Raw genomic sequence first — 12,829 nt, forward strand, 5'->3', positions numbered from 1 at the left:
AATAAATACCCTTTTTGCTCAGGTCTAATATTCTATCCGAGCACAGAATAACGTTCGTCGTGTTCAGTTGACACTGTATAGCTGTATAATCCCTGTTTCTGCATAGATCATCGCTGCTAACACGTAATGCAACCTTGTCTCAGTACAAGGGCTTGAAAGTTTAACTGGCTGACATGACACATAGATAGACACCGTGTTCTTTGTCATGCACTTTTCTAAGGATGGGTACCTCGAAGCAAACATTATGCTTTAGCCGATGGTACATTTTGTTAGAGGTCGACTATGCATGCCACCTGTAAATACGGGCCACACCAAAAGTCCTGAGCGATTTAGTCTCACCGTGCCCCCTCCGCAACAACCTTTGACCTATTTCTTTGTCAAACGTAAAGTCAGACGCAACACCCTGTACGAACCACCTTCAAACCACAGCACTCGGGCATGTGCGCGAGTCCAGAACAACAGGCGGCGGGGACAAGCCCTCCACCCGTCCAGGGCAATAATGCCCCGCTTGCCGTCGACGAAAATGTTGGAGAGTCCCTTGGCTTGTACAAGATTTTGTTCTCATGATTCTTTTTAGGCTGCTGCCCAAGATGACGATGCTGACTCTGCATTCGGAGGGGTGAGGTTTCGCGTGCCCATTTATGAAAATGAATCAACGTGTCTGACTCTGGCAGGATAACGTCAGCGACACAACCTCGATGGGATCTAGCATCCTTGCCTATCGGCAGGAAAATGGCAGGACGTATCACGCCTATAAGGATGGCGGTGAGTAGCGATTCTTCTTTCACCGACCGTATGGATAGCTCATCATCAACAAGTCTACGTTCTTCCGAATGACGAGGTCAGTTTATTTATTAGTCTGGATTACTGCTTGCCATATTTTAACTGACACCCTCGCTCCTAGACCGAGAATGAACGCCTAGGTACTTGCGTTATTACACCCACTCTATCATCTGTGTCTGACCTAGCAAAGATCTCCAGCATAACCTGCTGCTATTCACGTTTGATGGAAATCTTCACTGTGCCCCAGCTGACAGGCCTTTCAACCGTGTCCTTGACGCCGGTTGCGGGACTGGCATCTGGTCCATTGATTACGGTACGACCCTAAATCCGTATAAGTCTACGTTTCGAGCAAATATTTGACAACTTTCTAGCCGACGAGCATCCAGAAAGCCAAGTAAGCGAAGTATACAAGCGTTATCAGACCCGGGTACCCTAACAACCGAGTTTTTAGGTAACCGGGGTTGATCTTAGCCCTATTCAACCATCATTGTAAGACAAGAGAGGAGTTAGAGCATGGTGTTCTTATATAAATTCTTGTTAACTCGCTAAACAGTGTTCCCCCCAATGTCAACTTTTACGTTGATGATCTTGAGGATGATTGGACCTTCAGCAGCAAATTCGACTTCATCTTCTCGCGCTTCATGACTGGGTCCATCCGAAACTGGTCCAGGTACTTGAAGCAATGCTATGAGTAACAGCCATCTCCCCCCAAGCATCGAATCACCAGCTAACCTGCTGATAGCAATTTGGAACCTGGCGGGACGCTCGAGCTTATGGATATCATATATCCTCTCCAATCTGATGATGGTACGCTCAAGGAAGAGCATCCTGCGTACCAGTGGTCGGTGCTGCTCCAGGAAGGATTTGCCAGTGGCGGTCACCCACTTAACACTGCCCTCTTTTATAAAGACTGGCTCAAAGATGCAGGCTTCGTTGATATAGTTGAGGTGAAAGAGAAGTGGCCTTGCAGTGCTTGGGCCAGAGACCCCAAGTATAAGCAAATCGGTAAGTGTTGGACTCTAATCGAGAGAGACCTGTACGGATTAGACAGTAACCTCCATTTAGGCATGTGGGCGCATGAGAACGGCGTACAGGCCCTGGAACCCCTCAGCCTTGCCATCTTTACGAGGCCTAAAGAGGCAGGCGGGCTGGGTTGGAGCATCGAAGAGTTGCAACTTCTGCTGGCTGGAGTCAGAAAGGACTTTAAGAACCTGGGCATCCACATGTACTGGCCGATGTGAGTTTCCCTCCCCAAGTGTAATCAAAAAATTCTGACGGCCTTGATAGCTATTCGGTGTATGCCAAGAAGCCCGAGTAAGGCATCCTGCTACATTTTGCTACTTGCAGCATGCTCTAGACTTCGGCGTTGCAAAATTGGAAATGGATGTTCTTCCACCAGCTTGAACTATGTGAGAAAGCGAGCCTGTCGCCCTATTATATACCGGGAATACTTTCAAACTTTGTTCTTATTCTGAGGAAGGTCCTTAAATGGGGGTTTGTGGTTGTCTCTGAGCGTTGGAGTAGGACGAGACCTTAGGTGTGATGACATTGGCCTATAATCTCAGAACCCAGTATGATATGCTCACGTTTCCAACGAGAAGCAAGAGCTCTTTCTACCACAAGGAAATGTCTGATGTTGACGAAAACAAAGATAGAGTCATTGGACGACCCCCAGGAGAAGGTGCCTCAGGGAGACTTAAGCCCTTCTCCCCGCTGCTCACGAAGGAACTCGTCAAGAATTCTAGCCTTTCTCTCAACATCAGCAGTACCAGTACGGTCATGGAAGACCTCGTCCATCTCTTCAAGGGTCTTGCCGTTCGTCTCGGGGACACAGAAGTAGGTCCACACAAAAGACAACATGCAAAAGACTGCGAAAAAGACGTAAGCCCCGAAGCCAGTCTCTTGGATAAGGGGTGGGGTGATGAGGCCGATAATGAAATTCCATAACCAACCTTTTTACAGTTAAACCTAGCCCTGGAAGGTAGAGGGGTTGGAGAAGTTAGTACTTACTGAGAGACGTCGCGAGCGCAACACCTTTGGCTCTAAGGGATGAAGGGAAGACTTCAGACGGCATCGCCCAAGGCACTGGACCCCAACTGCATCCAAAAGCCAACATGTAGGCCAAGAGAAAAGCCACAGAGGTCCAGCCTTCAGGAATGTAGCTGGGCCAGTCATGGGAATACTTGCCGACGAAGATCGAGATGATCAGATGGGGAATGAACATGCAAATACTGCCTGTGAGAAGGATCTTTCTCCTGCCAAATCTATCTAATGTCCAGAGGCTGCTGATAACTCCCACTAGTTGAACGCAGTTGACAACCCCTGACATGATGAGTTGCATATTGAAGTTGAGACCCATAGTGGCAAACAAGGTTGGCGAATAGTACACTATCACTGATTAGCATCTTTCAACATACTTTACGGAAATATAGGAACGAACTGAGGGCATTGATTCCGACGAACTGTTGAAAAAACATGATCCCAATACCGACATGGGTGCGACGCCAGCAGCCAGTCTTGAAGCAATCGGTCCACGAGACAATTTCCAGTTGAACTTTGGAAATTATGCTGCTGCTTTCCACAAGTCTAGGGTGCCGTTCTTTCAAGACAACCTCCTGGAAGCGTGCTTCTGCAACAATATCGGTCCATTCGGCACGAACTCGGATGTCATCGGTAGGTAATGAGCGGAGTCTAGCGAGGGTAACAAGGGCTTCTTCGTGTCGACCTTTGGAGGCAAGCCAACGAGGTGAAAACGGCAGGAAGAAGGCACCGACGCCTAGCAGAACCCCAGGGAAGATCTGAAGGAGGAAAGGCAGTTGCCATGACCAGTGGCCTTGGACGTCCTTTGTGCCGAAGGTGATCCAGAAGGAGACAACTATACCGACGACGATCGAGAGTTCTTCAAAGACTAGATGGGACCCTCGAATCTCAGGGGGCGATATCTCTGAGATATAAATCGGGACAACCATTGATAGCCTTGATCCGTTAGATCTCCTGAACTTGGATGATTGGATAAACCACTTACATGCCGATACCAACACCACCGAAGAAGCGTCCTGCAGTCAACATGTCGTAGTTGACAGCAGCTGTCTGGATCGATGAACCGATCGTAAAAATCACAACCGCCACCATTAGCGAGCGTTTCCTCGAGATCCAATCGGCAATCCGGCCTTGATTCAAGGCACCAATGAAAGCACCGAGAGGAATCATGGCGGTCATGAGACCCTTTTTGAAGCCTGAGCCACTCGCCTCATCGGATACCTCGGGGAAGCGGTTCAGGAACTCGTCCATCACCAACGTCACTGAGACGACTCCTTGGTCATACCCGAAGAGGAAGCCGCCTAGAGCCGCAAAGGCAGCGCAGTAGGCGACAAACCGTGACGCGAACACTCCCTTGATACCTTCAGGACGTTAGTTGCAACACTTCAGCGGGCGGTTGTGAGTATGTGGAGGGGCCTCACCAGACGGGCCGTAGGCAACATAACCATCTCCTTGAGGGAAAGTGATTTCCTCATGTACAGCATCGACTGTCGAGAAGTTGACACCTGCGTCCGCGTGTGCGTCCGACTTGGACTCCTTTTTGGGTTCCATTAGAGCAAGGCTGAATACCCTCGATTTATTCAGATGTATGAGTGAGGATATAAATAAAGGATGTAATAGAGGTGTACAAGATGCTGCTTGAAAAGGAAGAGATATTAGCACGTTTGTGGTCCTCCCGTCCGTCTTTATACTCTGTGAGTCGTACTCTTGGCCATACTCAAGTCAGGTTGTTCATGGTGACGACACCCAATCATCACGCGTTTACTGCATGTTATGCCTTCCCCGACTACCCCAGAACAGCTCCCCAGGTTCTCCTCGGCTGATGCATCAACAGTTGCGGGGGTGGGTCGTCGACAAGAAACGCAGAGAAAGCATCATGGCCCATCATCCTGGTCCGGGGAGAATGGCGACTGCCAACAAGAGTAAACATTCGCCGGAAGAGTCTGGTAATCGAAAACAGTAACAGCTCGCCTAAAAGAATTTGATAAGAAACATGGGAGGGAATGCTTTTCCTCACGCTAACATATCCCTGATCGTAGGGCGTGAGGAGGGCGCGGTCTCCTCCGACCACCGGTGGTGGGTCGCGCACGAACGGAGCCGAGATAATGGGCCCCGGATTTGTTTATGTCATGGTTCGGGATGATCACCAGCAGGCTAAGAGTTTCCGGATATGCATGATCCCTGAAACGGACAATGGCTTGGACGTGGGGGGGCTCTCGAGGATGAGACTAGCCATGATAGTCTGGGGAAGTAATAGGTAGCCTCTCCCATCATGCCCAGCTACAACATGTAGTCTCAGCAGTTCAACAAAGCTTTTCTGACAAAATGCCAGTTCGACGACTTCAAGTTGGTGTAGCAGGCCTCGGCCGCATGGGCAAGCGACACGCCCTCATCTGGCTCCAACAAGTCCATCGAGCAGACCTCGTTGCCGTCTGTAGTCCTGACGCAGCCGAAAGACAATGGGCGAGCGAGGAATTGGCACTGCATGGAGTTGCAGTATATGAAGACTTTGCCGACATGCTTGCTCACACTGGCCTTGAGGCTGTGTGTATCGCCTCGGCGACGAGTGCACATGCTGAGCAGTCCAACATGGCCATCAGAGCTGGCAAACACGTTCTCTGCGAAAAGCCACTTTCTACTACTGTCGAAGTTGTGAGTTAATAGTTTCTTCAACCTCGAACTCATTATCATCAGGAGGAGTCCAGCTGACCAAGTTCAAGTCCCAATCTGTGCTAGACACTGCGGCGACACGACCCGATCTCAAGGTCATCTGTGGCTTCTCGCGACATTCCGATGCCTCATATCACGCTGCGTACGAAAAAGTCCAACAAGGCCTCATAGGACGACCAACCGTCATGCGTTGTCAGAGCTGCGACATTCTGGACCCGACCGGACAATTCGTCTCGTACGCCGCCGTCTCTGGAGGTGTCTTTGTCGACTCATGCATCCATGATGTCGACCTGGCCCTTTGGTTCTTTGGTAAAGAAGCCAAGATTAAGTCAGTCCATGCAGTTGGCACTGCAGCGTGCCACCCAGACTTGCGGCAATACAACGACAGCGACAATGCGATTGGCATGATGGAGTTCCACGACGGTCGCATGGTCTCGCTCTTTGCGTCCCGCACCATGGCCGCTGGTGCAGAGGACTCAACAGAGATTATAGGGACCAAGGGAAAGCTGGTGGTGAATATGATGCCGAGGGTGAACCACGTTCACGTTTACCAGGCTAGCGGGGTCTTACAGGAGATGCCCCAGAATTATTGGGAGAGGTTCCAAGATGCGTTTGTGACGCAGGCCAACAGGTTTGCCGAGACCGTGTTGGATGACAAGCCGTCGTGGATTGAGCTTGAGTCTGCGGTCGAGGTGGTCAAGATTGGTGTTGCTTTGCAAGAGTCGATGGTTACGGGGGAAAAGATCTGGTTTGATGAGCAAGGTCAACGGGTGAACAAGGCCCAGCTGTAGATAAAAGAACACCGTTAGAATGCTCTCAACCCCACTGCTAAAGACTACAATTGCTTCTGTCAATGTCCCTATTGACCTTGTTTTGAGGCTGGCCAATTGGCGTGATGTGATATCAGCTTATCAGTAACCTACCAACATGATAAACGACCACTTTGATCCAAGCCGGACTCAATATCGCGAAGTAAAGGTCTGTAAACTCCGAGTAATTCCCGGTCCGAGCATGTCAGTAAAAGGCCTTGATGGCATCCCCGCAGGATGCGGAACGTTGCCGCCCTGGCCACAGTCAAGAGCCCAACGGATTGTGGAAACATGGCAATAAATCGCCGAAAAATTTCCCTTCAAAGCGCACTCCGAAACCCCGCAATCATGATGCTAATCGAAGTCTTGGCAGATTTTCTCAAATTGGCAATGTCTCGCCGTGTCTCGTAGCACCACCACGTGAACAGAACGGCCAATTGTATATGAATGCTCCCTCCCTCATGATCCTTGTTAAGCACATGTAGAAACTTACTCACTTTAAACAATGACGAAAGCTCAACATAGCCCATTGCGGGTCGCCGTCGTAGGATATGGGTATGTTTTTACCTTGCTGGTTAGAGACAACCACGCCACTTGATTGCGGTTCTGATGAACAGATAGACTGGCTGCCAAAGTCTTCCATATTCCCTTCGTACAAGCCTCGCCTCTCCTCGAGTTGCACGCCATTATACAGCGCAAACCGACCAAGGAATCATCGGCCCCCAATGACCACCCCTCGCTCAAGCATTACACGACCCTCGATCCCGTACTTCAAGATCCAGCGATTGACCTTGTTGTCATTACAACCCCTCCGGACTCTCATTTCAATCTGTCAAAGCTCTGTTTACAGGCTGGAAAGCATATTCTTGTCGAAAAGCCGTTTGTGCCAACGATTGATGAAGCCGACCAACTGATCCGCATTGCCCGCGAGAACAAGCGCTTGATCTGTGTATACCAGAACAGACGATGGGATAGCGACTTTCTCACTGTCAAGAACCTGATCAAAGATGGCATCTTTGGTCGGATTTATGAGGTTGACACGCATTTCGACTATTATCGCCCTGAGCATTTCGAGACCTGGAGAGGCCAGTTGGGCACAACCGAGGGTGGTGGTGCCCTATTCGACCTGGGAGCGCACCTGATCGACCAAGCTTACACATTATTTGGTCTACCTTCTTCGGTGTACGGGGTGCTCTCGAGCCAACGAGATGGACGTATAAGCCCAGACAAGCCGGATAGCGTGCAAGCGCAGCTAAACTACGTCAACGGGCTCATCGTGAACATTCGAATCAGCGACATGAGTGTTGAGTCAACACAGAGGCGATTTTGGATTCGTGGAACGAAAGGGTCTTTCACCAAGAATGGGAGAGATCCGCAAGAAGCCCAACTTGAGGCGGGATTGGCTCCTGATGCTGCCGGGTTTGGAGTAGAGGATCCTGCGTACAAAGGGCGGCTGATTTGTGTCGATAAGAACGGGAAATTTCAGGAGCGGGACTACCATGTCGAGGCACCCAAGACATATGGAGGTCTCTATGAAGCTTTTATAGACGCGATCCGGTCTGGGAGTGAAGATGCTGTTCCAGTACCGCCAACCGAGGCCAGGGAAGTGTTACGGGTCATTGACGCGATTTACAGGAGCGCCAAGCTTGGACAGATGGTTCACATTTAATACCAAGCTCTTGTAGTTAACACTGGAGATGATATGCTCAACACCTCGACGGTCCGTGGTGTCCCCTTTTTGGCAGATTAAAATTGGTTGTCTGAGAAGTCTACCACCGTAACCTGAGACGCGATTCCATCCAAGCTTGCAATGAACTCGAGGTGTGCTGGCTCCTTGAATGTGTAGTAATCGCGATCTTCCTTGCTGGCAAACTCGACGACGAATGCGTGGGTAATGCCGTTCTAGCCATCAATGGCCATTTAGTAGGAAACATTTGTTGTTTAGATGCTTGCTACTCACATTTCTTCCCTCGACTGAATTATCACGGCCGCCCCTGGAGGATAGGATGTAAGGCTTTCCCGTCACAGGGTCAAGGCACTTCTCCTTCAACTGGAACATTCGAGACACGGCCTGGATGATTGATTAGACATGGGACTGGGGTTGGGTGTGAGGAGTCATACATCATCAATAGTCTCACCACTAACGTGGTCGAAGAACTGGAAGAGGACGATGTGCGTAATGTTGGTCATGCTGCCAATGCAAGATACAAGATGGTAAAAATGGTATTCTCAAGCATTTTAGAAATTCCACGTGTTAAATACAGACTATTCTAAAAGTTTTCCATGATTAGCCCCACGGCGAACCGTATGATTCAAGCCGGATTATAAATGCAACGGCGGCCCGATACTCGGCAGCGAAACACGCCCTACGCTAGCAAGCATCGACGGAGGCGCACTCAGCACCTAGTCAATCGGTTTGAATTAAATAAGCCTTTATCTGGCCGACTTCGTAATCAAAGCCCTGTGTGTTGGATAAAGGGGACTGGCCATGAAATCTCATGTCGTAGCGGACAATTGTGTATGATTTAGAGAAGACGGCAGCGAATTGATCCCAAAGCCATGTAGCAGCGGACAGCGAGTTTGAGAGGACAATGGTAGGTTTGTCGGGCGGTATAGGCAGCGTTGTAGAAACCTCAAAAAATATGCTGATGAGAGGGTTCTCCGAGACGGTCAGAAAACCCGTGGTGCTTGAGGAGGCCATGCTGACGTAGTCTGATGGAAGAGTTGTTGGAGGCAAGTGTGTGGACAAGGCGCTAGGATGTTGTTTCACTTAATGAAGAATGTCGTACCCTGTTACTGAGCCTCTTGGCCATTCTCGTGTGGCCTTGAATATAGATAAATAGTTGAGATTGAAACTGGCAACTTTCTTTGCTCTCAGTAAGACTGGGGCGGCAGCAGCACCAGCCGACACCCGGCGATACCATTCCTAGCAAGATGGAGATGACGCCATTTGGCCCATAATTATCACACAGGGAGTGACTAGATTAAGATGTCCCTTTGGGCAAAGTGGGATGGTTTGGTTTTTGGGTCTATCTTCCCCTTGCCCATTAGCCATCGTAATGGGGTTGGCGCCATCAATGTTACAAACTCACCCTTGTTCGCACCCATTATGTACGGATTGGCAAGATAACCGAGTTAGATCAAAGAGGCTCCTCTTTCGGTCGCCGGGTTCAAGGATCATGTCAAACAAGTCGACGGGCGAACACTGCTCTACCGGACCATTGTACAATGATACTCTTTCCCCTTTAGATCTCCTTTTGCGAAATTGACCTATACTAGACTTGTCGAGTTCATGTATAAGCTCTTTTTTCATCACATGCTTCCATGACGCCATCAGCAGACACGCAGTGGCTGAGAAAAGATGAGACACATGTTTAGCGTGAATCTTTGGGCTGCAAGTGGAGAAGCCAGGAATGAAAAGGCCGAGTCTATCTCAAGGGTTCATTATCATGGTATATACGGATCGGGGCCATCATTCTCCTTCTGATACCTGAACATGTGGATGTCGTCGGCTGGCAGGTTCTCGCTGAGGCCGAAGAAGTTGACCCTAGTTTGCCCGGTGCTGGTCAGCTTCATAACTTCAGAAGGATTCATATCTTTATCGGGCTGGGTTTGAAGGAAGTAGGGGAAAACGAACCACTGCTCTATATCTAAGGAGCTTGGGATACTGGCTCCAAGCGGGAGGGTCAGGTCTGGAGACGGCCGCGACGCATCCTCGAGAAAGTATTGAGGTGCTCCGGCAGGGGGAAAAAAGTCTGTTCCCAGCCCGGACGAGGATTGGCCAACACTCAAGCCAGCTACGCTACTGCCTTCATAGTGGAAATCCATTGCCAGTAACCTGAACCTTGTGAGAAGGCCTCTTCATCATGTCCGGCCAATCGCTTGTCTTTTCAACTTACTGTTTCATGTACGATTCTGTAATGTCGCTGGATACGCGCAAACCCGGAAGAGGCGCCTGCCACTGATTGGCGTCAAAGAGGGAAGAGCTTGCAGATCTCGAAAGTTGCATGTTGGCTTGCAATGTCTCGAATAGCCGGTGGATCAGAGATGCGCTGACCCAGAGTTGGCTAAACTCGTATAAGACGTGCAGACACAACGAGTATTTGGTCTGGGCGTCACGTCGAGCCTCGTCATTTGGCGACTGACCTTCGATGAGGAAAAATATAAGGCAGTTGAAGAGCGAGATGGTACTGGAAAGGTTGTTGGTCAGATGAGGACAAGGCTGGAGGGGAGGAGGGAGAATGAAGTCACAGCTGGCCGGTGAAACGGAGTACTTGGTTATACGCCCTCACGTTGCGAAGAATCCTGCTGATCATGGTTGCTGCAGCGATGCCTCGAGCTTGACAATAGAGCCGTTCGACCTCTGCACGACCCTGGGTCTGGCGAGCGACTGCCTTACCCCGGAAACGCAACATGATGTTTGTACTGGTTGGGTTGGGCTAGCTTTAGTTGTCTGATGCGAGTGGTCTGAGCTAAAGGTTGGGGAGAACCCACTAGTATAGGATATGCAGAAAGGCCGGCCAAAATTCATGTTTCTGGATGTCATTGATATCGTACTTCAGGGCCTGAGGCACTTGGTCAAGCCAGTCTCGGCAGAGCCGGATTCCATGGTCGTTGTAGTCATCGGGGAAGCCTATTCTCAGCCCCTTCTCACCAGGGGGTAGGGGTGACTGGCCCAGGTCTCTTAGAGACGCTAGATTTGCCTCTCGCTCCGCGATGGAGCCAGTCACGGGCTTTTGGAGGTGCTGTGTGACGAAGTGTTCCTGGTGAATATGATGTAGAGCCTCAGCCACCTTGATGACTTTTATCGAGAATGCCACTTCAATGGGTTGGTATGGATACCGATGGAGATGCTCCGCGACCTCGGGTTCCTCGATGAAATCCTCCGTGGTCAACGGGTAAACGTCGAAATTAGATAGCGAAATGATGCAAGGAAGACCATGAGAAACCGCGACTGCCACGTCACGGTTCTGTTTCTGGAGTCAGGGATGCAAGGGAGGCACATGCATGAAACTTACAAAACATGTCCACCATATTCGTTTCCACAAGCGCCCCAATACCAGGTCATCCTTGGGATAATGGTCCCTGAGAGTATAAGAAATAAGCATAAACCCGTTGCAGGTCCATTGTGAGCCCTGGGGTTCTCATTGTACTCACCATCGATGCATTCCAATACTCTGCGCTGTGTTGATTGCATCAACGGCGCATGATCGCATGTTTCTCCCTCCATCGTCTTTCTTATCCCACCACCAGGTAAGAAGCAGCAACGCTTGGACGCGAACAAGCCGGCTTTGTTCATAGCCCGTATCCAACAAGGCCTGTCAAATCAAGTTTCAGTCAACTGCCGATTTAACCTTGGGCAGTAAATGCGAACCACCCCACCGGAACGTTGAGGTGAAGATCACTTTAACCAACCTTGGTAGCTCTATAAAACCGCTGTGCACTGCTTTGGTTCGATCCCTTGCTGTCTAGAAGCGCTGGATTTCGACAGGCGCGAGACCCAGACGTGAAGATGGCGAACAGGAGCAGCCGGCTTGGGCTTCCACCCCCATGGAAAGCAGAGAGAAACTCGTGGCGATTGATGACCGGTGCAGTCGGGTGTACATCGGCAAAGTAAGCCTCAACAAGATCTTCCTGTAATCTTCGAGGCGGCAGGTCAAAGGCACCCTTCGCCTTGAGGTATTCCATGTCGGCCGAGTCGAGCATGAGAGCTTGCTGCTCCAGATTGAAAGTGGAACGAGAGGACATGTTGACCTCTAATGGTCCAGCCGCTCTTCCATCCTGGAACCAGTTGGCATCTTGCCCAAGACCGGCCGTTAGAACTATGTCGTGCTGAGTGTCACTCACCCTGTTCGCATGGGGATAAGCATAGTCGTGCTGTTGCAGGAGGGATGGAGCGTATGATCCAAGGCTGTCTTTCACGTAGGCCTCGAATCGATCTATGCGCATCGGAGGAAATCTAGATGGATCCGAGATGACCTCGTCGGCGGCGGCTGGCGGCTGAGCAGGCTGCAAGGACTGACCCGTTAAATCGAGCTGTGGCAGGGAAGCGCTTCCACTGGTATCATGCTGATCATTTCGAAAAGTGACATATGGCGTCTTCGTATCAATTCCTCCTAGTGACCCTCCAGAACTATCACCAGGTGTTGGCGATTCCGCGCGGTTTGTACCCGAGTTGGATTGTTCAGCCGAGTGTGGAAGCACTTCAAATGCGTGATCCCCGTCGTTCTCGCTGAAGAAGCCCAAATTTGAGTAAGCCTAAATTGAATACTGAAGCTCAACATAGCCAAGGTCTCTCTGTACGTACCCAGATCTTGCAGGAACTTCCACATCGTCATCTTGACTTCCGGTGTTGGCGCCACTTCTGTATCGACCATCTAGATGAGTCCTTTATCTGGGCCTCTGTCAGCCCGGGGGTATATCTTGTACAGACCGAAAAACTCACCGACAGATGACACCTGAAGCAAGGCAGTTCTACAACGCATGCCTGGTCAGTAGGGCTGCTCACAGGGAAGCCAGGTTTGGCA

The 12,829-nt window shown here is 50.2% G+C and overlaps 6 protein-coding genes across 6 annotated transcripts; 3 read left to right on the forward strand and 3 right to left on the reverse strand.

Moving 5' to 3' along the window:
* Positions 1-438: 438 nt before the first annotated feature.
* On the forward strand, positions 439-2,101 carry LRP88_01998 (class I SAM-dependent methyltransferase; the record flags this gene model as incomplete). The annotated part of the gene is made up of 12 exons (XM_083238669.1): positions 439-525; positions 578-619; positions 675-765; positions 819-841; positions 905-923; positions 974-1,096; positions 1,155-1,177; positions 1,235-1,272; positions 1,337-1,453; positions 1,526-1,788; positions 1,849-2,020; positions 2,071-2,101. The coding sequence occupies 12 exons, from the start codon at positions 439-441 to the stop codon at positions 2,099-2,101; spliced, it is 1,029 nt and encodes a 342-aa protein (XP_083105777.1).
* Positions 2,102-2,469: 368 nt separating this feature from the next.
* Positions 2,470-4,374, reverse strand: LRP88_01999 (sugar porter family MFS transporter; the record flags this gene model as incomplete). The annotated part of the gene is made up of 5 exons (XM_083238670.1): positions 2,470-2,735; positions 2,794-3,171; positions 3,224-3,759; positions 3,809-4,184; positions 4,245-4,374. The coding sequence occupies 5 exons, from the start codon at positions 4,372-4,374 to the stop codon at positions 2,470-2,472; spliced, it is 1,686 nt and encodes a 561-aa protein (XP_083105778.1).
* Positions 4,375-5,148: 774 nt separating this feature from the next.
* LRP88_02000 (uncharacterized protein) lies at positions 5,149-6,284 on the forward strand (the record flags this gene model as incomplete). Its single annotated transcript, XM_083238671.1, has 2 exons — positions 5,149-5,475; positions 5,544-6,284. The coding sequence occupies 2 exons, from the start codon at positions 5,149-5,151 to the stop codon at positions 6,282-6,284; spliced, it is 1,068 nt and encodes a 355-aa protein (XP_083105779.1).
* Positions 6,285-6,807: 523 nt separating this feature from the next.
* Positions 6,808-7,971, forward strand: LRP88_02001 (uncharacterized protein; the record flags this gene model as incomplete). The annotated part of the gene is made up of 2 exons (XM_083238672.1): positions 6,808-6,857; positions 6,924-7,971. 2 exons carry the CDS (start codon positions 6,808-6,810, stop codon positions 7,969-7,971), a joined length of 1,098 nt encoding a protein of 365 aa, XP_083105780.1.
* A 77-nt stretch (positions 7,972-8,048) lies between these two features.
* Positions 8,049-8,492, reverse strand: LRP88_02002 (Dabb family protein; the record flags this gene model as incomplete). The annotated part of the gene is made up of 3 exons (XM_083238673.1): positions 8,049-8,204; positions 8,263-8,373; positions 8,424-8,492. The coding sequence occupies 3 exons, from the start codon at positions 8,490-8,492 to the stop codon at positions 8,049-8,051; spliced, it is 336 nt and encodes a 111-aa protein (XP_083105781.1).
* A 3,216-nt stretch (positions 8,493-11,708) lies between these two features.
* On the reverse strand, positions 11,709-12,251 carry LRP88_02003 (fungal specific transcription factor domain-containing protein; the record flags this gene model as incomplete). Its single annotated transcript, XM_083238674.1, has 1 exon — positions 11,709-12,251. One exon carries the CDS (start codon positions 12,249-12,251, stop codon positions 11,709-11,711), a length of 543 nt encoding a protein of 180 aa, XP_083105782.1.
* Positions 12,252-12,829: the final 578 nt, after the last annotated feature.

The sequence above is a fragment of the Fusarium phalaenopsidis genome, assembly GCF_050370095.1.
Source record: "Fusarium phalaenopsidis strain FUZ10S chromosome Unknown contig_32282, whole genome shotgun sequence".
Classification (NCBI taxonomy): domain Eukaryota; kingdom Fungi; phylum Ascomycota; class Sordariomycetes; order Hypocreales; family Nectriaceae; genus Fusarium; species Fusarium phalaenopsidis.